The following is a 27,554-nucleotide window of genomic DNA, read 5'->3' as shown; positions in this document are numbered from 1 at the left end:
AGAATACTCTATTGTCTTTTATTTACTTGACTTTATAGAATATTAGTGGGGACCTGTCCTGTAATATAAGAAAATAAACAGGAAGAGTAGAACTCCCTCACTCAATGAAAAAAATCAATGTTATATAATAAACTTACTGGTGCCACTAATTTAAAATCAGTAATAATTCAGACTGTAAAGTATGTTTAAAAGATTTATGATGTAATTAGTAATATGAATAAAATTATTAGAAAACATTTGGAGAACTTTTATGTTAAAAACATTTTTTAGTATAAACAACAGATTAACTTAGGCAGCATTTATCAAGCAAAATTTTTTATTAGATATTCTATGTAATTTAAATTAAGTTGCATATCATTGACAAACTATTCTGTATATTTACTTCCCACTAATTCATACTAATTTTCCCATAAATTAAATTATATTTTTCATGTCTTTCCAAAATGTAAGCACACATACAAGAATGAAGGAAAGAGGAAAAAAAGTAAAAGAAGAGGTTAAAAAAACCCCAAAATTTTAAAGAGCTATTAAAATAAAAAAAAAATTAAATACAGGGAAGGAAAAAAGAAAGAAAAAAATGAAAATAGAAGGAAAAGGGGAACCTGAAAGCAAGTATCAGAAACAAACTATATGTGCTTATGGATAGGAAGAATTACCATCATTAAAATGTCCAAACTATGCCTGGTCGGTGTGGATCAGTGGTTGAGCGCTGACCCATGCACCAAGAGGTCGCTGGTTTGATTACCCATCAGGGCACATGCCCAGGTTGTGGGCCAAAACCCCAGTGGGGCATGTAGGAGGCGGCCAATCGATGTTCTCTCTCATTGATGTTTCTCTCTCTCTCTCTCCCTCTCCCTGAAATCAATAAAGAAAAAAATTTTTTTTTAATGTCCAAACTACAAAAAGCAATCTATTCAACATAATTCCTATCAAAATACCAATGGTGTATTTCACAGAACTAGAACAAATAATCCAAAAATTTATACAGAACCACAAAAGACCCCAAACAGCCACAGCAATCTTGAGAATGAAGAAAATTACTGTGGCTTGATATAAAACTATACTATCAGGCCACAGTAATCAAACAGCATGGTCCTAGCTTTAAAACAGACATATAGATCAATGGAACAGACTAGAGAGCACAGAAATAAACCTATGCCTATAAGGGCAATTAATATTTGACAAAGGAGGCAGGAACATACAATGGGGTATGAACAGTCTAGTAAAAAATGGTGTTGTTAAAATTGAACAGATACATGCAAAAAAATGAAACTAGATGACCTTCTTACACAATACACAAGAAACAAATGGATTAAAGACTTGAATGTAAGTCACAAAACCATAAAATTCCTAGAAGAAAACATAGGCAGTAAATACTCAGGCATTTCTCTTAACAATATCTTTTCTGATATATCTTCTTGAGCAAGGGAAACAAAAGAAAAAATAAACAAATGGGACTACACCAAACTAAACATTTTTTGTTGTTTTTGTTTTTTAAATCCTCACCCATTGATATTTTTCCATTTATCTTCAGTCAGAATGGGAGGGAGGGAGAGAAACATCAATGTGAGAAACACGGTTTGGTTGCCTCCCGCACAACCTGGAAGGGCCGGGGACCCAACCGTAACCAAGGTATGTGTTATTGACTGGAATCAAACCTGCAACTCTTTGGCCCGCCGGCCAATGCGCTAACTGCTGAGCCAAAACGGCTAGGGCCAAACTAAAACATTTTTTGCACAGCAAAGGAAACCATCAACAAAATGAAAAGACAACCCATTGTATGAGAGAATATATTCACCAATGATACATCTGATAAGGAGTTAATGTCCAAAATTTATAAAGAACTCATACAACTCAACACCAAAAACACAAACAATCCAATTAAAAACAAAAAAAAAGGGCAAAGGACATGAATAGACACTTCTCCAAAGAGGACATACAGATGGCCAACAGATAGATGAAAAGATGTTCAATGTTACTAAACATCAGAAAAATACAAATTAAAAGCACAATGAGATATCACTTCACACCTGTCAGAATGGCTATCATCAATATATCAACAAACAAGTGTTAACAAGAATGCAGAGAAAAGGGAACCCACGTGCATTGCTTGTGGAAATGCAAATTGGTGCAGCTACTATGGAAAACATATGAAGGTTCCTCAAAAAATTAAAAATGGAACTGCCTTATGACCCAGTGATTACACTCCTGGGTATGTATATGAAGAAACCCAAAACACTAATTTGAAAGATCATATGCACATCTATGTCTATTGCAGTGTTAATTACAATAGCCAAGATATGGAAGCAACCCAAGTGCCCATCAAGCGGTGGTATGCAATGGAGTATTACTGGGCCATAAAAAAGAATGCAAGTTTACTATTTGAGATAGAATAAATGAACCTAAACAGTATTATGCTTAGTAAAATAGTCAGTCAGAGAAAGGCAAATACCCTATAATTTCACTTATATGTGAAATTGGAGGAAAAAAATAAACAAAATAGAAACATACTCATAGACACAGAGATCGGACTAATAGTTGCCAAAGGGAGGAGGGTTGGTGGACTGGATGAAAGAGGTGAAAGGACTAAGAAGTATAAATTGACAGTTGCAGAATAGTCATGGAGATATATAGTACAGCATAGGGAATATAGTCAATAATATTAAGATACTTAATGGAGCCAGGTGGGTACTGAAACTATGGGGGAGGACCACTTTGTAAAGTATATGATTGTCTAATCACTATGTTGTACACTTGAAATAAATACAAAAATAATACTGAAAGTAAACTATAATTGAAAAATTAAAAATATATTTTAAAAAACTACAATTTGTAACAATTATTTTAAAATTATATCAAATAATTCTCATTTTAGTACCAGAAATAAACAACTATGTCTTCATCCAGAGATTGAAAGAGAGTAAAACCTGGAGTACTATGCAGCGGTAAGAAAGAAAGATCTCTGCCCTGGCCGGTTTGGTTCAGCGGTTAGAGCGTCAGCCTGCGGTCCACAGAGACCCGGGTTCGGTTCCCGCTAAGGGCATGTACCTTGGCTGCAGTTTCCCTGGTTGGGTTGTGTGGGTGGCGGCCACTCGATGTGTCCCTTTCACATCGATGTTTCTCTCTCTTCCTCTCACTCCTTCCCGCTCTATCTGAGTAAAAAAATGGAAAAATGTCCTCGGGTGAGGATAAAAAAAAATAAAAAAATTTAAAAAAAAAAGAAAGAAAGAAAGATCTCTTATCCTTTGAGACGACATGGAGGGACCTGGAAAGTATTATCCTAAGTGAAAGAAGCCAAGCAGAAAAAGACAAATATCACATGATCTCACTTATATACGGAATATAATGAACATAACAGTCTGAGGAATACAGTAGACCCAGAAACATGGAAGTAGGGCACAGACTGACATCCCTCAGAAGAGGGGGTAGGGGAGTAGGGGAGTAGGGGAGTAGGGGGGTGGGGAGGTGGGGGGGTGGGAAGAGATAAACCACAGAACTTATATGCATGTATGCATGACCAATGGACATGGACAACTAAGCCGGGGACGGGGCGGAGGTGGGGTGGGGTGGGGGGTGCCAATGGGGTAAAAAGGTAAAATATCTGTAACAAAAAAATAAATAAAAAATTAAAAAAAAACAAACAAAAAAACATACAGAGTATCCCCAAAAAATGTATACAGGGTGTCTGTAGATTCTATTACCTTTTAAAAATGAAATGTATTTTAATAAATACTGGTTTTATAATTTTAAAAAAAAAGAAAAGAAAGAAAGAGAGTAAAACCACTATGAATGTTCAAATGGGAAGGAAAACATTGTTAAGCTGCTCAAAGCCCTTATTATTATTGTTGTTGTTATTCCTGAACTAAGCCCCATCTAGTCTTCTCCTGACTAGAGGGTGTGGCCTGGCTGCCAGAATACTGAGATCCAAGTCAGGGAAGAAGGATGGCATGGGGTTGGGGGTAGATTTTCTCAGCATTTAGTATATATTATTCACTTACTCTCCCTGTTTTGAATTTTCTCAACTTCTGATCGCCCTCTTTAGAGACCCTCTGTTTTAATCTTTCCAGCCATCTGCTGACATGGGAAAGGTTAGATAACCAGTGCCATGAAGTATGTAAGAATCTTCAATAGTTTTCAAGTAATCCTCCCTATTTGAGAGGCCCTTGCCTGATCCCCACACATACCACTAACAGTCCAGAGGTTTCTAGAGCCAGATCTTGAGGCTTTTTAAAGATCCTGAAATTCAGATTGCATTTATTTTTTGGCTTTCTCCATTGCTGATTTAGAACTTGGCATTTTCTAATCAGTTATCACTGTGGTGTTCAACCCACTATCTTAACCTGGAAGCCTCAGAACACACATTAGTTTCAAGTGTTCATGGAATACTTTGAAAAGGAGTATTACTCTTACACCATAGGCCACAATGAAGTCGCAAGAAATTTTTAAAAGTAGAAACCACAAAGGATGCTTCCTTCAACCATATGCAGTCAAACTAGAATATAATAAAATTTTAAACAAGCCAAAAAGGTTCCAAATTTTAAAATACTTTCCCAAATAAGACTAAAAAGTACCACGACAGAGTATTTAGAAAATAGTAACAAGAAAACCAAATATCAAAACATGCAGAGATAAATTCACAGATTTCAATTCATTATTAAAATAATAATAATGAAAACTCAGAAATCTCATATAAAACTTAGAAAACTAGAAAATCAAAAACCAAATAAACCTCAGGGTAATAGGATAAAGATAAAATCAATAAACTATAAATAGAAGAGAGTAGCAATAAATAAATTCTAAAAGCTATATTAAAAAATAAAAGTACTTTAAAAGGCATGTATAGGAGAATGACCTATCTATTCTTGGCTATGCATGAGAAAATATATATGGTGAAATGCTATGTCTCCAACTTAATTTTAAGTGATTCAGAAAAAGAAAGCATATCTATTTTCTCAACAAACTACTTTTACTAGTTTTTCTAAACAAATGTGACAAAACTGGTGACTCTAGATGTGATGAGTATATAGGTGTTCACTGTATTATTCTTTCAACTTTTCCATTCACTTAAATTTTTTCAAAATAGCCCAGCCAGTGTAGCTCAGTGGTTGAGCATCAATCCATGACCAAGAGGTCGCCAGTTCAATTCCTGGTTGGGGCACATGCCCAGGCTGTGGGCCAAATCCCAGTGAGGGCATGCAGGATGCAGCCAATCGATGTTTCTCTCTCACTGATGTTTCTCTCTCTCTCTCCCTCTCTCTTCCTATCTCTCTAAAAATCGATAAAAATATATTTAAATTTTTTTTCAAAATAAAAAACTGAGGAAAAAGATATGCAGACATTGAAGATATTTATAAATACCAGCTTAACTAAAGGTAAGTCTTTATGAAGAAATAAATTCCAAGAAAATGTATGATGTTTCATTACTTTCTTATCTGATATGTTATGAATATGATTTAATTTCTGTTTAGATTTTCTTTTCTAAAGTGCTATGAACATTGGGCGACCCAATATTCTAAAATAAAATGAAGATAAAACATCAAGATTCCTGATTTTATGGTTATCAGAAAATTTTTATAGTGAAAAGTCTTTTTTAAAAGCCTCATTTGTGAAACCAAGTAGCAGTGATTGGGTCTGGGTTTGTTGTCTCAAAAAATTAAAGAATGAGTTTATGGACAAAGGGGTAAGTGAAAGAAAAGTTTTATTTGAAAGACAGACTCCCTGCAACAGGGAGGTAACCCAGGTGAGGTGCTGGTGAGGCTCTGTTCTCTACAGGTATATGCCTTGCTAGCTTCCAATTGGTCCTTTCAAGGAATTCTGCCTTAGCAACATCCATACATTTTAAAGCTTGTGTTTAAACCTAACTGGGTTCAGCCTTCGTTCATGTATAGGGACCTTAGTGGCTTCCCTTTTTGATAATTTCATCTTCTCCCAGACTATTAGTGAGTAGGAGGGGAAACACCCTTGGAGCAACCTTATGCTTGCTTTTTGGTTTCTCCCCCAAATCTAACCTTGGGTCCCTATTATCTTTTCTAAGGTAACCTGGCTTCTGCGATAGAAACACACTCCATAGTTTGGCAGCAGAACTCATTCAGGAATCCGACTGCCTTGCCTGAAACCAGCCTCTCTGGTTTTGTTGTTATTGTTGTTATGTAATTGACCTGTGCTCCTTCCCAGAGCTTCTAATTTGCATTTCTATAAATGTGGGCTGGAAGTTGCTGGCCTTGGAGACACAATTTCCCATGTTAATTTTGGGTTTTATTTTGAGATCTGTAGAGTCTGAATAAACCTCCAGATATACTGTGTACTGGGTTGCCTGCCTGTGTGCTGAGCTCCAAGTCATCTCAAACTTCCCATGTGGCTCAGCCTTCCCTTCCCATGGTGCTGTCCCTCACTGCCTAGACTGCCTCTATCGTCTCACTTGTATGTACATGTATACTTGAAAAGAATTGCTTTGAAGTGAAAAATTAAAATAGAAAGTTGACTGGACTATATAGCAGATCCTCACCTAAACCTTCTTTTAAAGGCCAAATAATTGTTATAAAGTATGAAAAATTCTACCAAGTTACTGTACTGACAGCAAAGCACTTAAAAAGGGGCCAAAACTACAAAATATAATCTGAAACTAAGAAGATTTCATAGTATACTGTAGTCTTTAAAAGGTCCAGTATGTATTATAATGCAAATTTATGTTTTTTTTTTTTTTTTTTTTTTTTTTTTATCCTCACCCGAGGATATTTTTCCATTTTTTGTACAGATAGAGTGGGAGGGAGAGAGGAAGGGAGAGAGAGAGAGAAACATCGATGTGAAGGGACACATTGAGTGGCTGCCACCCGCACGACCAACCAGGGCCGGGGACAAACTGCAACTGAAGTACGTGCCCTTAGCGGGAACCGAACCCGGGTCTCTCCAGACCGCAGGCCGACGCTCTAACCGCTGAGCCAAACTGGCCAGGGCCAAATTTATGTTTTTATCCTCAAACTTTATCTAACTTTATTAAGCCCAAAAGATTTTTCAGTTAGAATTGATTTAAAAATCAAAGTCATTTCCCATGAAAACTATAATAAGTACTTCTACACATGTGAGATCCTATTTAACTAGATTCACATATAAAAGTTAGCTAGTTGAAGCTTGAAAACACATACAGAACATGGGTCTGATTTTATAGGCTCTTTCAGGAGTGTATATAATAGGCCATGAGAGTCATATAATTTATTCTGGTATTAAATACTATGATATGTTAAATACACCAAATAAGCACATTTCAAATTTTCCTTTAAACTACAGGTCATGTCCTACTTCTGAATAAATGCTTCCTATTACACGTCTTAATGTGCCGTATTTTACTACAGTGTTATCACACCTGTTTGTTTTTGAAATATGTGAGGCAGTTAACACTAACCAAAGTGAAAGGAGAGAACATCCCAGTTTTTGACAAATATAAAGGTATTATATGTGCTTCTTGTAAAATGGTAAAGTCACCACTAACATAAAATTAGAAAGAACTTTTACCTTATGATAAAGCACAAGTTAAGACAGTCAATCAACAATGCAAATGGCTTAAAACTACACTTACAAGTGTTCTAGAAAAGTAGGCTAGAGGCCAAGTATCTTAAATCACACAAGGACTCCATAAGTGAGAAAAAAACAAAGCAGGTTCTGAGAGCCTCAAAGCTAACATAAAATGGACTTGTGGTATGTTATAAAATATGAAACAGGCACCCTTTGAAAATTACTTCAAAGTCTTTATTCTGGCAGGTGTATGCTATAATATCTAGACAATGCTTAATTTTCTTGTGCAATGTCAAAATATGCACCTGGCTAAGTATTCCCATAATTAATAGAGGACAGGATAATTCTGACTCTCATTTTGTAAAATTCCCAAAATTAAAATGTTCACTTTCTATATTACTCCATAAAATTGCTTGAAAAGTTTAGTGTAAATCAGTCAAATTTTTATAAAACAAAACACCAATTCACTATATATTATGTATAACAGTATCTTTTAATAATTTCTAACTGATCTTCAATTAGCAGTTAGATTTTGTTTATTTGTACATTCATTCATTCAACAATTACTTATTGAGCACCTACTATTTGCCAGGCACTATTTTAGGAACTGGGGATACAGCAATAAACAAATGAGAAAAATTTCTACCTTTTATTTTCTTATTCTTTCAGGTTTCTTAGCTCCTCCTCAGCTGTGGCAAAACCTTAACTGTCTCCCAAATCCATTCCCTCTTCATTTATGTATGTATGTATGTATGTATGTATGTATGTATGTATGTATTCTCCTCACCCAAGGACATTTTTTCTTTTTTTTTTTTTTTTTTGCACTTAACTTCAGATAGAGCAGGAGGGAGAGAGGAAGGGAGAGAGAGAAACATCGATGTGAGAGAAACACATTGAGTGGTTACCATCCCAGGACCCCAACCGGGGCCAGGGACAAACTGCAACTGAAGTTCGTGCCCTTAGCAGGAACCGAACCCAGGACTCTCTGGTCCACGGGCCGACGTTCTAACTGCTGAGCCAAACTGGCCAGGGCCATTCCCTCTTCTTTTATTTGTATTTATTTATTGATTTTTAGAGAGAGAGAGAGAGAGAGAGAGAGAGAGATTGATTCATTGTTCCATTTATTTATGCACTCATTGGTTGCTTCTTGTATGTGTCCTGACTGGAGATCAAACCCACAACCTTGGCATATCAGGACGGATGATACTCTAACCAACTGAACTACCTGGCCAGGGTCTCCCCCTCTTCTCTTAAATAAAGTTTTAGCTGAGCACATGGCCACCCAGCTAGATATTATAAAGCACAGACCTTCAGGTAAGCCACATGACTAACTTGGGACCATGGGATGGGGGCAGAAGTGATGAGGCCAATGGTTTACATGCTTGAAAGAAAGCTGCTTGCTGTCTATTGCCTGTGGTCTCCTTCAAACTGGCAATAGGTCAGACTTGGTATCATCTACAGAGAATATTCATCTACAGAGAATGAAATACCCTAGGAGATGGTAAATAAATAAATAAATAAATAAATAAATAAATAAATAAATAAATAAGAGAGATAAGAAACCCTAATTCCTGGTTAACTCTGTGGAGCAAAATAGCTCTGAGCTGTCCACCAGCTCAAACTTGGGAGAAAAATAACTTTCTATCATGATTAAGTCACTGTTATTTGGTCCCTTTAAAACACCTGAACCAATATACATGTATAGTAGTCCATTCACCATGTTACATATTATTTTAAAATATGAATAATGACCCTTATTTACCTGGTGTATGTTTTCAAACTCCTCCTAGAAACAGTCCTTAACCTACTCCATGCCATAATGACACATCAATCATTGTTTCTTTTCTGCAACTTCCTTCTATCTTCTATCTATCATTATTATCACACTATTCTATAATTTATTTCCATATGTAGCTCCTCTACCACATATGTCTTTCTTAAGAAAAAAAAGGTCTTAGTCTATTTTGCTGCCTAGATAACACTGTGCCTGGCAGAGTCAGTATTACTTAATAAATATTTATTAAAGAGAACCTGAACATTACTTTGGTTGCTTTTTGTTTTGTTTGCTTTTTCTTGTTTTGACTAGATTATAAATGAGCTAAGAATAATTTTTCCGATTCAGAGAATAAAGTTTAAGAAAGGTCAATAGATAAAGATAATTTTAAAAATATATAGGATATAGTAAAAATCTCTAATACATTGAGACTACATGGAGGGACCTGGAAAGTATCATCCTAAGTGAAACAAGCCAAACAGAGAAAGACAAGTATCATATGATCTCACTTATTTGTGGAATATAATGAACATAACAGTCTGAGGAATGGGGTAGTCCCAGAGATGTGGATGTGGGGTACAGACTGACAATCCCCAGAAGAGGGGATGGTGGGGGAGAGATAAACCACAGAACTTATATGCATGTATGCATGAACAGCGGACATGGACAACAAACTGGGGACAGGGCAGGGAGGGAGGGAGAGGGGGGAAGCAGTGGGGGGAAAATGAGAAACATCTGTAACAAAAATTAATTAATAAACTCACACTTCTGATTAAAAAAAAAATCTCTAATACATCATGGGTCAAAAAAATGTATATATCAGTCCCAAACACTGGGTAGGAAAAGGATTTATTTTCCATAGTTAACAGATGCCATATAATCTGTTTGTGAACCCTTCAATTTTATAAGCAGTCCACCTTGTATGAACATGGCTCTTGCCAATTCCATTTAGTAGTCACTAGTAAGCAAAGCAAGTCATGGCAGAGGGAAGTCAGGGAGTCACAGGACCCCACATAGAAAAAGAGAGAGAGGCAGTGTGTCAGGTCAGGCATAGGAATATTTGAGAGGGATTAAGAATGGGGGACAGATGAGGAAACTTAAAATCTTAAGAAGTAGAACAGAAGATTTTATCCTAAGAAGAAAACAATGGTGATGTTTACCTTGGAATTTTTGAGTTACTAAAAGTACACATGTACTCACACATATATCATCCAACAAACTGACAAAATGATTATGTTTGATAATAATGAATGCTGGTGAGTGTGTGCTGCATGTTAACAAATTATTGGATAAATTATAAATTGGTGCAAACATTTTAGAGAGTAATTTGTTAATATTTATGATAAAATTTTCAACATATATTCTATTTTTAGGAAAGAAAAACGAAACCAATTTAACACATTAGCCCAGTTTTGATGGACAAAGGCATCATAAGTGGCTGAGTTCTCATAACCAAGATGCTAATCTTCAAGTCAGATAACTATAAAAGATCATTCAACTGACTGTATTTATCACTTTGATACAGAAGGAAAACCAGCTTAAACCACTCAAGATAAATTTCACATTCCATCAATAGTTGAACTGGATTATAAGGCAATGTATCAGTGCAGACTCTTTGCAGAACCATATCAAGGGACATCAAGACAATTTAACTAGTTAAGATAGTCTGTCTTGTACAGGCAAATAAAAACACAAAACTAATTTTTTTCACTCTCCTAAAAACCATCTTTCTAGATTAGGGACCAGCCAACTTTTTTCCTTAAAGAGTCAGATATTAAATACTTTAGGCTTTGTGAGCCTCATATGGTCTCTGTAGCAAGTTTTGTTTTGCTTTTTTACAACCATTTAAAACTATAAAGACCACTTTTAGCTCACAGACTACATAAAAACAGGCCACAGTTGTTTGGCTCATAGAGTATCGTTTCCTAACCCTAATCTTGATACCCTCCTTCTATCCAAAATGAGGAGGAACCCTCCCCAAACGAGAACCGTGATGCTGTCAGCGCCCTTTTCTCTGCATATTCATCCCCAAATCTAATTCTAATATCAGGTAGCAACAAAAAACATCTTCAGTATTTCCAACCATAAATAAGAATAGCATCCCTCTAAAAATCTCAAACTTTTAAGGAAGCTTTGTTACTTTGCTTTGAAAACTTAAAAAAAAAAATTTGTTGCCCTGGCCAGTTTGGCTCAGTGGTTGAGTGTCGGCCTATAGACCAGTGAGTTCCAGGTTTGGTTCCTGCTAGGGACACATACCACAAAAAAAAAAAAAAAAAAACTGTTATCTCAGATAATTACAACCAATATATTTCTATGGAGTAATTATACAGTATTATATACAATGATAAACAGATTTTTATTCCCTTTAAAACAATTTTATTGAGGTACTCCTGACTCACTGCATATTTTTAATAATTTTATTGAGGCATACTTTGCATTTCATATTATTCACCATTTTCTAATTTATAATTCAATCATTTTTTATTTTATTTTATTTTATTTTTTTATCATCCTCACCAGAAGACATTTTTCCATTTTTTGTTCAGGTAGAGTGGGAGGGAGAGAGAGGAAGAGAGAGAGAGAGAGAAACATCGATGTGAAAGGAACACATCGAGTGGCTGCCACCCGCACGACCGACCAGGGCCGGGGACAAACTGCAACTGAGGTACGTGCCCTTAGTGGGAACCGAACCCGGGTCTCTCCGGACCACAGGCCGATGCTCTAACCGCTGAGCCAAACTGGCCAGAGCTATAATTCAATCATTTTTTAATAAGTTGACCAAGTTGGGCAACCATTACCAACCAGCAGCCAGTTTTAAAACATCTTCATTAACCCAATATGATTTCTTATGTACATTTACTGTTATGCCTGTTTCTTCCTGTCCCCACCCCAGGTAATCACTAATCTACTTTTTGTCTTTAAAAAGAAATGTATATTTTGGATATTTCATATAAATGGTAGCATACAGTAAGTGATTTCTGTGTCTGGCTTCTTTCACTGAGCATAATGATTTTGAGATTCATCCAAAACATAGCATATATCCATAGTTTGTTCCTTTTTGTGGCTAAATAGTATTCCATGGGATCTACTGCACATCCTTAAAGTGTCAATTTATTAACTTTTGAAATATGTATACACTCATGAAACTATCACAAGTCAGGATAACAAACAACCCGACCATCATCAAAATTCCTTATGCTCCTTTGTAATCCCTCCTTCATAATCCCTCCTTCCCACCTTTGTCCCCAAAGCAACTATTCATCTGCTTTCTGTCACTATACCTTATTTCAAATTTACCAGAATTTTATATAATTAGAATCATATAGTATGTACTCCTTTCTGTCTCAGCACATTATTTTAAAACTCATCCATGTTAAAGCATGGATCAGTACTTTCTTCCTATTATTGAAGAATATTCTATTATAGAGATATAATAAAGTTTGCTTAAACATTCATCTGTCATTGGATATATAGAATGTTTCCATTTTTAGCTTTTACAAATAAATCTGCTACTGTAATCAAAACAGCCTGGTACTGGCACAAGAACAGGCACATAGATCAATGGAATAGAACAGAAAACCCAGAAACGGGCCCAAAACATTATGCTCAATTAATATTCGACAAAGGGGGCAAGAGCATACAGTGGAGGAAAGACAGCCTCTTTAATAAATGGTGTTGGGAAAATTGGACAGCTACATGCAAAAAAATGAAACTAGACCATCAACTTACACCATACACAAGAATAAACTCAAAATGGATAAAAGACTTAAATGTGACCAGTGAATAAATAAAAATCCTAGAAGAGCCAGTTTGGCTAAGCGGTTAGAGCATAAGCCTGTGGTCCAGAGAGACCCAGGTTCATTCCCGCTGAGGGCATGTACCTCGGTTGCAGTTTGTCCTCAGCACTGGTTGGGTCGTGCAGGTGGCAGCCACTCGATGTGTCCCTTTCACATCGATGTTTCTCTCTCTCTCTCTTCCTCTCTCTCCCTCCCACTCTATCTGAACAAAAAAATGGAAAAAATATCGTCAGGTGAGGATAAAAAAACAAAAAATTCTAGAAGAAAATGTAGGCAACAAAATTTCAGACATCATACGCAGCAGAATTTTCAGTGATACATCACCTAAGGCAACAGAAACAAAGGGAAAAATGAACACGTGGGAGTACATCAAACTAAAAAGCTTCTGCACAGCAAAAGAAACCACCACCAAAATGGAAAGGCAACCTACTGTATGGGAGAGCATCATTGCCAATGATACATCAGATAAGGGGTTAATTTCCCAAATATATAGAGTGCTCATACAACTCAACAAAAGGAAGACAAAGGACCCAATTAAAAAATGGGCAGAGGAGCTGAACAGACACCTCTCCAAACAGGACATACAAATGGTCAAGAGACATATGAAGAAATGTTCAACATCACTAATCATCAGAGAGATGCAAATTAAAACAACAATGAGGTATCACCTCACACCTGTCAGAATGGCCGCCATCAACAAATCATCAAACAACAAGTGTTGGCGAGGGTGTGGAGAAAAGGGGACTCTAGTCCACTGCTGGTGGGAATGCAGACTGGTGCAGCCACTATGGAAAACAATATGGTGTTACCTCAAAAAATTAAAAATTGAACTTCCATTTGACCCAGTGATCCCACTTCTAGGAATATACCCTAAGAAGCCTGAAACACCAATCAGAAAGAATATATATACCCCCATGTTCATAGCAGCACTATTTACAATAGCTAAGACCTGGAAACAGCCCAAATTTCCATCAGTAGACAAATGACTAAAAGAGCTGTGGTACATATACACAGTGGAGTACTATGTAGCTATAAGAAAGAAAGATCTCTTATCCTTTGAGACAACATGGAGAGACCTGGAAAGTATCATCCTAAGCTAAACAAGTCAAGCAGAGAAAGACAAGTATCATATGATCTCACTTATTTGTGGAATATAATGAACATAACAGTCTGAAGAACAGGGTAGTCCCAGAGACATGGATGTAGGGTACAGAGTGACAATCCCCAGAAGAGGGGGTGGGGAAAAGATAAACCACAGAATTTATATGTATATACGCATAACTGATGGACATGGACAACAAAGCTGGGGACAGAGCAGGGAGGGAGAAGGAGGGTGTCAATGGAGGAAAAAAGAGAAATATCTGTAACAACAACAACAACAAAAATCTGATATAAGCATTTGTTTACAAGTCTGTATGGAGATATGTTTTCATCTCTCCTGAGTAACTATCTAAAAGTGGAATGGTGGGATCATGTAAGAGGTGGATGTTAAGCTTCTTAAACTGCCAAACTGTTTGCTAAAGAGGTGGCAGCATCATTTTACTTTCCCACAGCAGGGTATGCGCCTTCCAGTCCCTCCACATCTTCACCAACACTTGGTACAGTCAGTCTTTTTAATTTTAGTTATTCCACTGGATATGTAATGATACGTCATTGTGGTTTTAATTAGTATTTCCTTAACAACTAATAATGTTGAGCATCTTCCAATGTATTTGTCATGTGTTTCTCACACCTTGGTGAGGTGTGTTTGAATCTTTTGCAGATTTTTAAAAGGGGGTTGTTTTAATATTGAGTTTATAATTTTAACATCTATGTTCATGAATGATATTGAACTATGTATTTTATAAATCTGGTTTTGGTATCATGGTAATGTTAATTGCTTTAGTAGGAGGGTAAATCACGTCCATTACTCCATTTCAAGCTAGAAGTCTTTCATAGTTATTACAATATTTTATCTACTTCTTCCTAGCCTAGAAAGTATGTATCATTATTAACCTCATTTTACATATGGGGGTTATGGGGAGAAAATGAAGCTCAGAGAGCAAGGTGGCATAGTTCTAATTTGGAACTAGGATTTGAATCAGACAGAATAAATCTAAAACTCATTATTATACCATAATATTTAAGTACTGTGGTATTCAAAAAGATTATCTTTAAACACACAGAATAATTTCTTTTTCATTATGAAAAAGCATTATATCTCTAAAAGATCCAGGTAGTCTAATCTGCAGCCCATGTCTTAATCATTATGATATGTGTTGAAAAGAATAAATAAGATGCCATGGTTTTGTATATTCTGAGTCAGAATCTATATAAACTACTAAGTATTGAATATACTGAAAATATTAGTTAAGAAAAAGAAAAAAAAGTCTAGCTATAAAGAATCTTATAATGATATTCTAGTCCCAAAAACTCCAATCAAAAGAGTAATGACAACAGCTACTACCATTTAAAATTTTTATTTAATCTTTAAAACCACATGTATAAAATTATCATATAAATTTTATAGATGAGGACATTTGAAACACAACAATATTAAGAAACTTGTTTAAAGTCTGCCATTCCTTAAGTGGCAGAACTGATATTCAAACTCATGCCTCTATAGCTCCAGAATATTCTCTTAAAATTTGTATTTTTTAAATGTTTTTTTCACATTACAATGTTGTCATCCCTAAGAAACAAGCACTGCCAAGCTCTGGCCTTCTGAAAACAAGGAAATTCCTACATAATATTCTAGCACAGCTCAAAGTCAAATAAACTGGAGCCGAGCTTCTATAGTAATGATGGCAATGAGCAGTTTCCCAATCCTGACTGGATTAAACCAGCTTTGCCCCTTTCTAAAAAAGCAGGTTTTCCTTCCATAAAACTAGCTGAGCACCTTTTCTATGTTTCTAATGATCTACAATGGGCATAGTTCAATGAGCTTGGACTACTACCTGTTGGCAGAATTCCTCTTAGGAGCAGGATGGGAGGAGGAATAAAAGCTATTCAAATAAGTCCAGCCACAAGGCTGGGTGGTACAGGGGTAAAGACGCCAGACACTTGAGGAGACTGCCAAGTTTCAAATACCTGTTCTGCCTCATACTAGCTAGAAGACCTTGGAAAAAGTGTTTAACCTCTCTGGGCTTCCATGCCTTCAAGGATAAAATGGGGATATTTTACCTCTCATAAGTTTGACAATTAAAAGACAGAACACATAAAAAGTGTTTAGAATAGTGCCTGGTGCCCTGGCCAGTTTGGCTCAGCGGTTAGAGCGTTGGCCTGCGGTCTGGAGAATAGTGCCTGGTACTTGGTAGGCAATTTAAATTTTGCTATCAATATTGCTATTATCCCTATAGCTATTGCACAGGAATAAAATTCATATATTAAATTCTATTTTAGAGATTTGTTAGTATAAAAAAGATATCAGCAAATAGCTCTATATTTTAAAAAACAATGCCATAAAAATTTGACAGCTCTATATTAGTATCCTAAAAGTAGTTTTGGAAATTGATTTCTATCTTCTATAAACAGGAAAAAAGTTTTTAAAATCCATACAAAGATAATCAGAAATAATTCATAAAAACAAAGCAAATTACTCAATCTCATTAAATACCTACTATGGGCTCAGCATTATGCAAAGTTCTATAGGGCATACATAAGAACTAGACCCTACTTTCAATAAGCTTAAAATATTAGAGAACAAAAATAACATATATAGATAGATAATCAAATAAGGCAAAGTACAAGTAAATGTCAGTGGGTAGCACATAACTTGGAAGACATTCTACACTACCATAAAAATTTATGAGTTCAATCAATAAAAAAATTATCTATGTGTATATTTAGTGCCACTCCTAATGCTAGTGACAAAAACAAGTTCAAAGGACTGGTATATGATATATTATTAATGAACCACTTAAGAAAAAAAAAAAAAAAAGGTTACTGTAACTTACTGTTGCTATTTTGGTCTTGAGAAAGTTCTCCCTTTCTTCATCTACCTCAATTTCATGTCCAGTTTTAAATAATTCAAGCATTTTGGGGATGTCACGACCAATGGAATCTGGTTCAAAAAATAAAAAATTCCAAATTATCACTCCATCTAAACAAGTAGCAAAAATTACTGTGTAAGAAAGCATAAATCTCATGTTAAGATACAGTAAATAACTTGTGGCAGAGATACTTTAGGGTGGCTCCATTTCCTGGTGTTCATGCCCTTGTGTAATCCCCTATCCTTGAATGTGGCCAGGACCTGTAACTTGCTATAACCAATAGGATGATTATGTGTTCATGATGATATTATATAACTGCAGTGCCTATCTTGGAGGAAACTCTCCTCCTACTGGCTGTGAAGAAGCAAGCTACAATGTTATGACTTGCATATGAAGACGGTCACAAGGTAAGAAACTGAGGCCCTCAGTCTAGCAGCTTGCAAGGAACTGAATTCTGCCAAAAGGCCACATGAATGTGGAAGCAAATTCTTCCCAGGTAAGTCTTAGATGAGACCAAAGCCCCAGTCTCCACCTTAACTGGAGCTTTACGAACCCTGAAGCTGAAATAGTAAATGTTTTTAAGCCACTAAATTTGTGGTAATATTTTACTGTGCACAGTAAAAGATAATTAATAAATAAGTATACACAATGATGCTGCTTATCTATTTTAGAAATATTGATGACAAATTTTTTAAAAATCTGTAAAATAATCCATGATAAAAGATAACAGTGGAGTCTTGAAATCTTTTAAGAATATTTTACATACCTTTGTGTAAAATTCACCTGACCTGCCTCATTATAAAAAAGAGAAGGAACTAGGAAAAGTAGCAAGATGTAGCAGTGAAAATAATATCACAGTGAATGACACAGCTCATTACTGTACAGAAGCTGGCATGAAAAAAAGAGTTAAGAATTAAAACTTCATTTTTTGGATTCTAAGGTCACTCTGTCATCCATTAAGGTGAAAAAAAAAAAAAAAAAAGGATGCAATTGAATATAGAAAGGAGAAAAATGAAATCAAAGTAAAAACTAAGAATTTTCAAAGGATCACATAGGAGACTCCAAACATAAGCTAATCTTACTAATCTTCGGTCATTAAAATTTTAACTCAAATTTAAACAAAATTTTAACAAATTTTTAAACAAAAAATACACACTTTTATATTCCAGAATACCATAATTAATTTGAAAAATGTTTTATTTTGTACACAGAAAATGTGAATTATTTGAAGGATAAAAAAATAAGTAATGTGCTACTAAAGGCACACCACTCCCACTATGTCTCCAGCAATTCTTCCCATAAGTGAACATCCAAAATGTATAAAGAATGTATACAACTCAACAACAAGAAAACAAACATTTCAATTAAAAACTAGGCAAAGGACAAAAATAGACACATATCCAAAGAGGACAAACAGATCACCAATTAGACATACAATAAGATGCTCAATGTCACTAATCATGATGGAAATGGAAATTAAAATCATAACAAGATATCACCTCACACCTGTCAGAATAGCTATCATCAATAAATCAATAAACAATAAGTATTAGCAAGGATGCAGAGAAGAGGGAACCCTGTGCACTATTGGTGGGAATGCAGATGGTGCAGCCACTGTGGAAAACAGTATAGAGTTTACTAAAAAAATGAAAAAACAGAACTGCTTTATGACCGCACAATTCCATTTCTGGGTATATATCTGAAGAAACCTGAAACACTGATTTGAAAGTATATGCACCCCTATGTTCACTACAGTGTTATTTATAATAGCTAAGATCTGGAAATAGCTCAAGCGTCCATGAGTAGATGAGTGGATAAAAACGCTGTGGTACATTTACACAATGGAATACCACTTGGCCTTAAAAAAAGAAATCTTGCCTTTTGCAGCAGCATGAATGGACCTGAAGAGTATTATGCTAAATGAAATAAGCCAGTCAGAAAAAGACAAATACCATATGATCTCACTTAGATGTGGAATCTAATGAACAAAATAAACAAACAAAATAGAAACAGACCCACAGATACAGAAAATAGACTGACAGCTGTCAGAGAGAAGGCAGGCTATGGGGCTGGATAATAAAAGCGAAGGGATTAAGGAAAAAAAAAAAAAAACGCAGACACAGACAACAGTATAGTAATTACCACAGGGAAAGGGGGTCAGGGGATGTAAAAGAAGGTAAAGGGGGGATAAATGATGATGGAAGGAAACTTGACTTAGGGTGGTGAACACACACTATAATATACAGATGATGTATTATAGAATTGTACACCTGAAACCTATATAATTCTATTAACTAATGTCACCCCAATAAATTCAATTAAAATTTTTTTAATCTCATCACCCATGGACCAAAGAGTTCGATTCTGGTCAAGGGCCTGTGCCTCGATTACGGTTCAGTTCCCAGCCCTGGTTGGGGTCATGCGGGAGGCAGGCGATGTGTCTCTCTCACATCGATGTTTGTCTCACTCCCTCTCTTTCTCTCTCTGTCTCCCTCCCACTCTATCTAAGGATAAATGGAAAGGTATCCTTGGGTAAGCATTAAAAAAAAATCTCATTATATAGAAAGCACAGTATACGCTCAGCATATATTACTTCTAAGAATCATCTGAGTTGTTCGGTATGGCTCATGAACACTTTACCCACAAAGAGTTTTAAATCTATTTGGGAGAAAATGGACATGCAGAGGCAACAATTACTGAAAAGTACAATGTTTTTTAGAATCACATTCTAATGTAAGTGAGTACTATATGGTATGAGAAGTAGTATAATAATAAACAGTAAGATGCTAATACAGTAGTCCTCCCTTATCTGCCATTTGGCTTTCCATGGTTTCAGTTACCCATGGTTAACTGTGGGTCAAAAATATTCAATGGAAAATTCTAGAAATAAACAATTCATAAGTTTTATATTGCACACTGTCCTAAATAGCATGGTAAAATCTCATGCCACCCACTACGTCCCTCTGGGGACATGAATCACCCTTTTTTCCAGTGCACCCATGCTATATATGCTCCCTACCATTAGGTACTTACAACTGTCTATATTATCAGTTACATTCATATAACTTTTACTATAGTATATTGTTATAATTGTTCTATTTTATTAGTAGTTGTTATTAATATCTTACTGTGCCAAATATGTAAGTTTAATTTTATCATAGGTACGTTTGTATAGGAAAAAAACATAGTATATATAGGGTTCAGTACTATCCACAGTTTCAGGATCCACTGGGGGTCTTGGACCATATCCCAAGGATAAGGGAGGACTTATTATAGTGGTGTACAGAGAGCTGAAAAATTATCTGTTGACCAACCTGAATCTAGACCTACAACACTGCCTTCCTTCCTGTCACTATGGATGAACTATTTATGTTCTTCCCAAAGGCCATCCCTCTTTATTTGTGTACTGGATCCCACTCCTGCCATATAGAGACTCCACATCTCCTTTCTCTCCTCTATATTGTCCATTTTCCCTGCTTGCTAGATCATCATCATCAGCTTACAAACTTGCTATAAAATCCCCCATCTTGAAATAAACAAGTCTACAACATATTCCTTTTAAGAGCATCAGTTCTCAAAAGATTCTGTCTATCCTGTCTGTCTCTGATTCCTCTCCTTCCATTTTCTCTTAGACCAACTTTAAATAGATATTATCCCCAATACTCGACTAAAAAGAATCTTTTCAAGGTCACCAATGATCTTCACATTGGCAAATCCAAAAGTCATTTCTCAGTGTTCCTCTGACTTGACCTAGCAATAGTAGTTCTGACTACATCACTCCTCTTTCTAAAACATCTGACTTTTTCTCTGAAGCACTCTCCCACTGGCTATTTCATCCCATTCTTGTTGGCTGAAGTCATCTTAATTTAGGTGACTTCCTAATGCTGAACTACTACAGGGTTAAATAATTTGACTTCTCTTTTTCTATCAATGCAACCTCTCTGAGTGATCTCATCCTGACACATGGCTTTAAAAATCATTTAGCCACTGAAAACCGCCAGATTTATATCTCCAGCCAGAAGCTCCCTTATGATCTCCAACCACCTACTTGATATCTCCACCTAGATACAGGTAGGTAATTAGTAAGGAGTACAATATGACAAATGTTTGCTGAAAGAATGAACAAATAAATTACTTCATAATTTGAGTTGGATATCAGAGATGTAATGATAATGCACAGGGAAAGAACAGGGCTTAAGAAGGAAAGGGAAATAGTTCTGTATTAAAACATAATGAAGTGAAGGTGCTGATGGAATACTGTATACAGTATACTGAATACTGTATACAGTTAGAAATAAGAACTGGAAAAAAGTGAGATTGGAGATAATGACATATATTTGAGTTGTTAAGCCAGTTAAATCCTAAAACAAACACAAATAAAACCACCTTCCTTTGACCTTATATATTCCTTTTTCTATCTCTCTTTTCTTTCTAACTAAAGCTTGCTGGTGTGAATTTACATTTCCCTAATGACCAAGATCTTGAGTATCATTTGAAGTGATTAATGGCCAATTGTATATCTTCTTTTGTACAGTGCCTGTTCAATTCTTTAGCCTCCCTTTTATTTTTAGAGAGAGAGAAAGACAGAGGAAGGGAGAGAGAGAGAGAGAGAGAGAGATAAACATCGATTGGCTGCCTCCTGCATGTCCCTTACTGGGAATTGAGCCTACAACATGGGCATGTGCCCTGACCCGGAATCAAACAGGGACCTCTCAGTCCACTGAGCCACACCAACCAGGCTAGTCTCCTCTTCTTAAAATTAGGTTAGACAGTCTTCTTGTGAGTTATGAGTTCTTTATGTATTCTGGATACAAGTCTTTTCTTAGATCTATGTGTGCCAAGCATTTTCCCCCCAGTTTGTGGCCTGTCTTTCCATTTTTAGTGGTGTCTTTCCATGAGCAAAGATTTTAAGGTTGATAAAGTCCAATTCAGCAACATTTTCTCTTGTGGCTTGTGCTTTTTGTGCCCTAAGGAATCCTTATCTAATACAAAGGCATAAAGATTTCCACCTAGAAATTTTTCTTCTAAAACTTCATGGCTTTAGCCCTTACAATTAGGACTATGACTCCTTTTGAATTATTTTTGTTTGATGTGAGGAAAGGGATACCCAGTTATTTCAGCACCATTCATTGATAAAACTATTCTTTCTCGATATAACCTTGATACCTCTATCAAAAAGCAACTGACCTTGCCCTGGCTGGTGTGGCTCACTTGGTTGGAGCATTGTCCAGTGCACTGAAGGGTCTAGGGTTTCATTCCCAGTCAGGGCACATACCCAGGGTTCAGGTTTGATCCCTAGTCAGGGCAGGTGAAGGAGGCAACTGATAGATGTTTGATGTTTCTCTCTCACATAGACGTTTCTCTCTTCCTTCCTATTTCTCTAGAATCAATGGAAACAAATCCTCGGGTGAGGAAGTTTGGGTCCATTTCTGAACTCTCAATGCTTGATTTATATACATTTATCCTTATGCCATACCATACTCTTGATTACTGTAACTCTATAGTTATGTCTTAAATCAGATAATGAAACTTTGAAGTTCGTTCTTCCATTTTAAAATCATTTTTCTATTCCAGGTCCTTTATCTTTTCATTTAAATATCAGAAAGAGGGTTGCAGGTTCAATCCCTGGCCCCAGTTGTGGTCATGCAGGAGGCAGACAATTGATGTCTATCTGTCTGTCTGTCTGTCTCTCTCTCTCTCTACCCCCTCCCCTTCCACTCTATCTAAAAATCAGTGGAAAAATATCCTTGGGTGAGGATTAATAAAAAGTAAATAAATATCGGATTGAGCTTATTTCTTTAAAACCTTTTTAAGCCTCCTGGGAGTTTTATTTATGTATTCCTTAAACTTTGAGCAACATTTAGTTTTCGCTAAAAAGGTCTTGTACATCTTTTGTTAAATATATTCGTACTTTATTTTTATGCCCTTATGAATGAAGCTGCTTTATAAATTTCATTTTGATTGTCTACTGTTAGTACTAGAAATTCAGTTGATTTTGTGTGTTGATCTTGTATTTGTATCCCCACTAAATTCACTTATTAGAATTCACTTACTAGAACATCTTATGATCATATCCACTAGGAATAAAAACAGTTCTATTTCTTCCTTTCTGATAAGTATGCCCTTTATTCCTCTGACTTGTTACAACCTTGAACATAAGTGGTGAGAGCAGAGATCTTTGCCTTGTTACTGACCTTAGGTAGAAAGCATTCAGTCTTAATGGTCTCTCATCACTAAGAATAATATTAGCTGCTGATTTTTTCTAGATGTATTTTGTCAACTTGGGGAAGTTCACTTCTATTCCTAGTATTCTGAGAATTCTACTTATCATGAATGAGCATTTGATTTTGTAAATTTTTTTCTCTATCTCTACTGAGATTATCTTAAGGTCTTTGTCCTTTGTCCTTTGTTAACCTATTATATTGATGTCCAATAAATGTTAAATCAACTTTGTATTCCTGAATTAAGGTTTACCATTATGCATATACATACATACTGCAGGATTCAATTTTGTTAAGGATTTTTGCTTTTATGCTCATGAGGGATATTGATCTGTAGTTTTCTTTTCTTGTGATGTCCTTGTCTAGCTTTGATACCAGGGCAAGGCTGAGGTTGTAAATGAGTGAGTGTTTGTTCCCCACTATTTTTAAAAAGAGGTTGTAAAGAATTGGTATTATTTCTGTCAAAAGTGTTGGACAGAACTCACCAGTGAGAAGTCATGTGGCCCTGAACTCTTCATTGTGGGAAGTTGTAATTTACTAATTCAATGTCTTGATACAGATCAATTTAGATTTTTTTATTTCTTCTGGATACTTTTGGTAATTTGTAACTTTCAAGAAATTTGCCCATATAATGTAAGTTGTCATATTTATTAAAGTTGTTCATAATATCATCTTATCTTTTAACATCTATGGGTTAGGTGCTGAGGTCCCCCTTTCATTCCCGATCTTGACAATCTTAAAAATCCGTCCAGCTAAAGTTTTATTAATTTTATTGATCTTTTCAGTGAATCGGTTTTCTTTTCATTGCTTTTCTGTACTGTTTATCTTTTTTCTAGTTCACTGATTTCCATTCTATTTATTATTTTCTTTTTATTAATTTGCTTCTTTTTTTTCTAGGATCTTAAGGTTAAAGCTTAGAACAATGATTTTAGACCTTTATTTTCTAAGTAGGCTTTAAAATAAGTATGAATTTCCCTCTTCAGATTCCAAAGTGCACATTACATTATTGCTTTAGCTATACTGCACAAGTTCTGATATGTTCATTTTCATTCAGATAAGGCATTTTCTAATTTTCCTTGGGATTTCTTTTTTGATCTAATGGTTATCCAGAAATAGGTTTTTTAATTTTAATGTATTTGGCGATTTCTCACATTTCTTTTGGTTACTAATTTAACTATTAAGATTAGAAAAAATACTATGTATGATTTCAATACTTTTACATTTATTTAGATTTACTGGGTAGTCAATGGTCTGATCTGGTGAAAACTGTATGTACACTTGAAAAGTATAGACCAAACAATACTCCTTATTGGTGGGTGAAGTGTTTTTTAAATATTAATTAGGCCAAGTCTGTTGATAATATTATTCAAGTCTTCTAAGTCTTTATAGCTTTTCTACCTATATATTCTATCAGTTACTGATATTAAAATTTCTAACTATACTTGATAATTTAGTCTATTTCTCCTTCAATTCTGTCAGTTTTTCTTCATGTATTTTGTGGCTCTGTTTTTGGATTAGCATGTCCTTTAATTATTATAAGACATCCATCTTTTCCTGTAGTAAATTCCTTGTCTTAAAAGTCTCTTTTGTCTGGTATTAATATAGCCAATCCAACTCTCTAATGCTTACTGTTTTCATGGTATATCTTACTTTTTATTTTACTTTCTATTTGTGTTTGAATATAAAGTGTGTCTCCTATAGACAACATATAGTTTGATTGCTCTTTTGTCATGTTATAATCTCTGCCTTTGGTTGAAGTGTTTATCCCATTTCCAATCAACCTAACTATTGATATGGCTGGATTTAGATCTTTATTTTAATGTATTTTCTATTTGTCTCATCTTATTTGTTCCTCTGTTCTTCCTTCACTGCCTTCTTTTGTTTTAAACAAAAAGTTTTTAGTATATTCTTTTTATTCCATTGTTTAGTTTGAAGATATATCTCTTTTTAGGTACGTGCTTTTACTTATCCTAGAGATTACAACGTGTACATTTATTTATTACAACCTACTTCATCTTAGTACTGACTTACTCCCAGGAAAACAAGTTTGTGCCAACCTATCTCCATCCTCCTACCTCACCTTACTTTGTGACATTATCATGCCCAAACCTGCTTCACCTCCTGTATATCCATCTTTAAAATAGTATTCACTAGGCTACTCAAGACAGAAATTAGGGAATCATTCTAGATTCTTCCCTTTCCCTCACCTCCACAGTTAATAACTCCTGTTAATTCTAACTTCCACATCCCACAAGAGCCATCCTCTTCTCCATCACCACTGCTGCTGCTCAGATTCGGTCCTTCTTCACCTGGCTTCTGCACTGGCCTCCTCACTGGTCTCTGTTCTTAAGGTTTCATTGTTCTCAAATCACCACTTCCTCACTTAGCTCCCACATACAGTCATTCTAACAAGCAAATCTTATATTATTCTTCTGAGCAGTATTTTTCAGTGGCTCCTACCTGCACAGAGGATAAAATCTAATCTCCATGGCATGGCACACAAAGCCCTCCATGATCTGGCCCACTGCCTATCACTATCTAACCTCACTGAACACCACTATCTGATAACACTTTATGTACCAAATGATAGAAAGCTACTTATAATTTCTTGAACATAAGTGGCTCACTCATACTTTTGTGTATTAGTACAGGCCATTTCTTCTGCCTGCAATGTTCTCCCCATGCACATCAGGAAAGAAAATGCCTATTCATGCTTAAGTGCTCAACACAGCTGGTACCTTCTTTATATAATCTGATTCTACAAAGTACTCCCTCATTCCTCGTAGCACTTTGTACCTTTTCGCTGGTACACTGTCTGCATTTTAGTGCAGCACTTTGTTCTCATTTCTCTTACTGTTCAATTTGTATCTCCTTAAAGATGGGAACTATCTTGTCATCTTTCAATCCTCAGTACTAAGTGTACTGCCTGGCACACATTAGGCACTGAATATGTTAGTTCAATAAACTAGTTATGAAGGTAAAAATGGTATTTGAAGACATGAAAAAGAATGAGTTCTAAAGTAATCATGGAGCCTGAATAGCTAGTTCAGAATTTGTAGGGAGTCAATAATAATAGAGGTACATATGTATTATAAACTTGCTATATACCCAGCTTGTGCGAAGCTCCTACATACATTATATAACAAAAACACGATGGGGAACATAAAACCCATTTTGTAGATGAATAAACAGAGGCCCAAAACTGTTTTAAAAAATTTGTTCAAGGTCACAGTAAGTGACAAAGCCAAGTCTGAGAGAGGTCTATGTTAACCACTATTCTCTTCTGTTTTTCAGTATAACCTGATGTTAAATCTTCACTGTTATTTCCAGGGCTTTGCTATCCCTTATTGCTGTATAATAGCTCTCCTCTGTTCTCTACTTTTATGTTCTTCTGCTTTTTCCTTGTTCTTATTTCCTTCCCTTTCTTGTCCTCTAATTTGATTTCCATAATGGACGTAATATGTAAGAAATTATATTATCAGGTATTTCACCCTGATGTACTTTCTCTTTTCTTCTTTACCAGGGAATATTACAGAGAAGAACCAAGTAAAATAATAGAAGCTAGGGAAGACAAAGAAGGAACAGCTACTGAGAAATGAGGTAAGTTAAGTTTACATAGTATAAGAGAAAGTTTCAAGAAAGAAAACAAACTAAGAACAGATCTTTAAATGCAGAAAAAAAAAGAAATCTGTGATTATTGCTGAGAGCAACATATTAGCTGAATACGGGAGAGAAGAATAAAAGGAAGAGTAATACTTGTTAAGGAAATGGAGACAGCCAACCACTAAAGACCATTTATTTGAAAAACTTGTGTGATACACCAGAAAGGACTAAGATAGTAGCCAGAAAGGATGGCTGACTAATGATTAAATGCTCACTTAAGACAGTTTATCTATTGCAGCAAACAAAACTCTTAGCTCCAAGACAGCAAGGACCTTATCTGTCATTTTCACAGCCATCACATTCCAGGCTTGGCACAGAACAGATATTCAGTAACTATAAATACAATTATTTTAATCTAAAAAACTCTATAAATTATAGATAATCTACTCTTTAGATGCAGTATTTAATCTATATCTTCTATCAACTGAATGTTGCATTAAATGTTCATGTACTGTATTTGTTGAGCACCTACTATGTGCCAGGTACTATTCTAGGCCATAGAAATACTGTAGTGGACAAAACCAAATTCCTTACTCTAATGGGAGGAAGCAAACACACACCCACAAAAAAAAAAAAAAAAAAAATATGTGAAAGGCCAGAAGTATAAGCCCTAAAAACA

General features: G+C 35.5%; 1 protein-coding gene across 7 annotated transcripts in view; it reads right to left on the bottom strand.

Annotated features, from left to right (window-relative positions):
- Positions 1-27,554, bottom strand: part of MRPL1 (mitochondrial ribosomal protein L1) — a 70,890-nt gene that overhangs the window by 12,273 nt on the left and 31,063 nt on the right. For 4 of the 7 annotated variants that reach the window (XR_004957119.1, XM_036245588.1, XM_036245619.1 and 1 more), the window contains one exon: positions 17,016-17,122. Coding sequence is in view for 6 of the 7 variants with exons in the window: in XM_036245588.1 (XP_036101481.1) it covers positions 17,016-17,122 (107 nt within the window). In the remaining variant the exon portion in view is untranslated. Of the gene's footprint in view, positions 1-1,947; positions 1,979-13,377; positions 13,405-13,819; positions 13,866-17,015; positions 17,123-27,554 lie in introns of those variants that run through there. The other 3 variants (XM_036245633.1, XM_036245611.1, XM_036245601.1) reach the window with 3 other exon arrangements.

The sequence above is a fragment of the Molossus molossus genome, unplaced genomic scaffold, assembly GCF_014108415.1.
Source record: "Molossus molossus isolate mMolMol1 unplaced genomic scaffold, mMolMol1.p scaffold_m16_p_1, whole genome shotgun sequence".
Classification (NCBI taxonomy): domain Eukaryota; kingdom Metazoa; phylum Chordata; class Mammalia; order Chiroptera; family Molossidae; genus Molossus; species Molossus molossus.
This window is presented reverse-complemented; position numbering and strand designations above follow the sequence as displayed.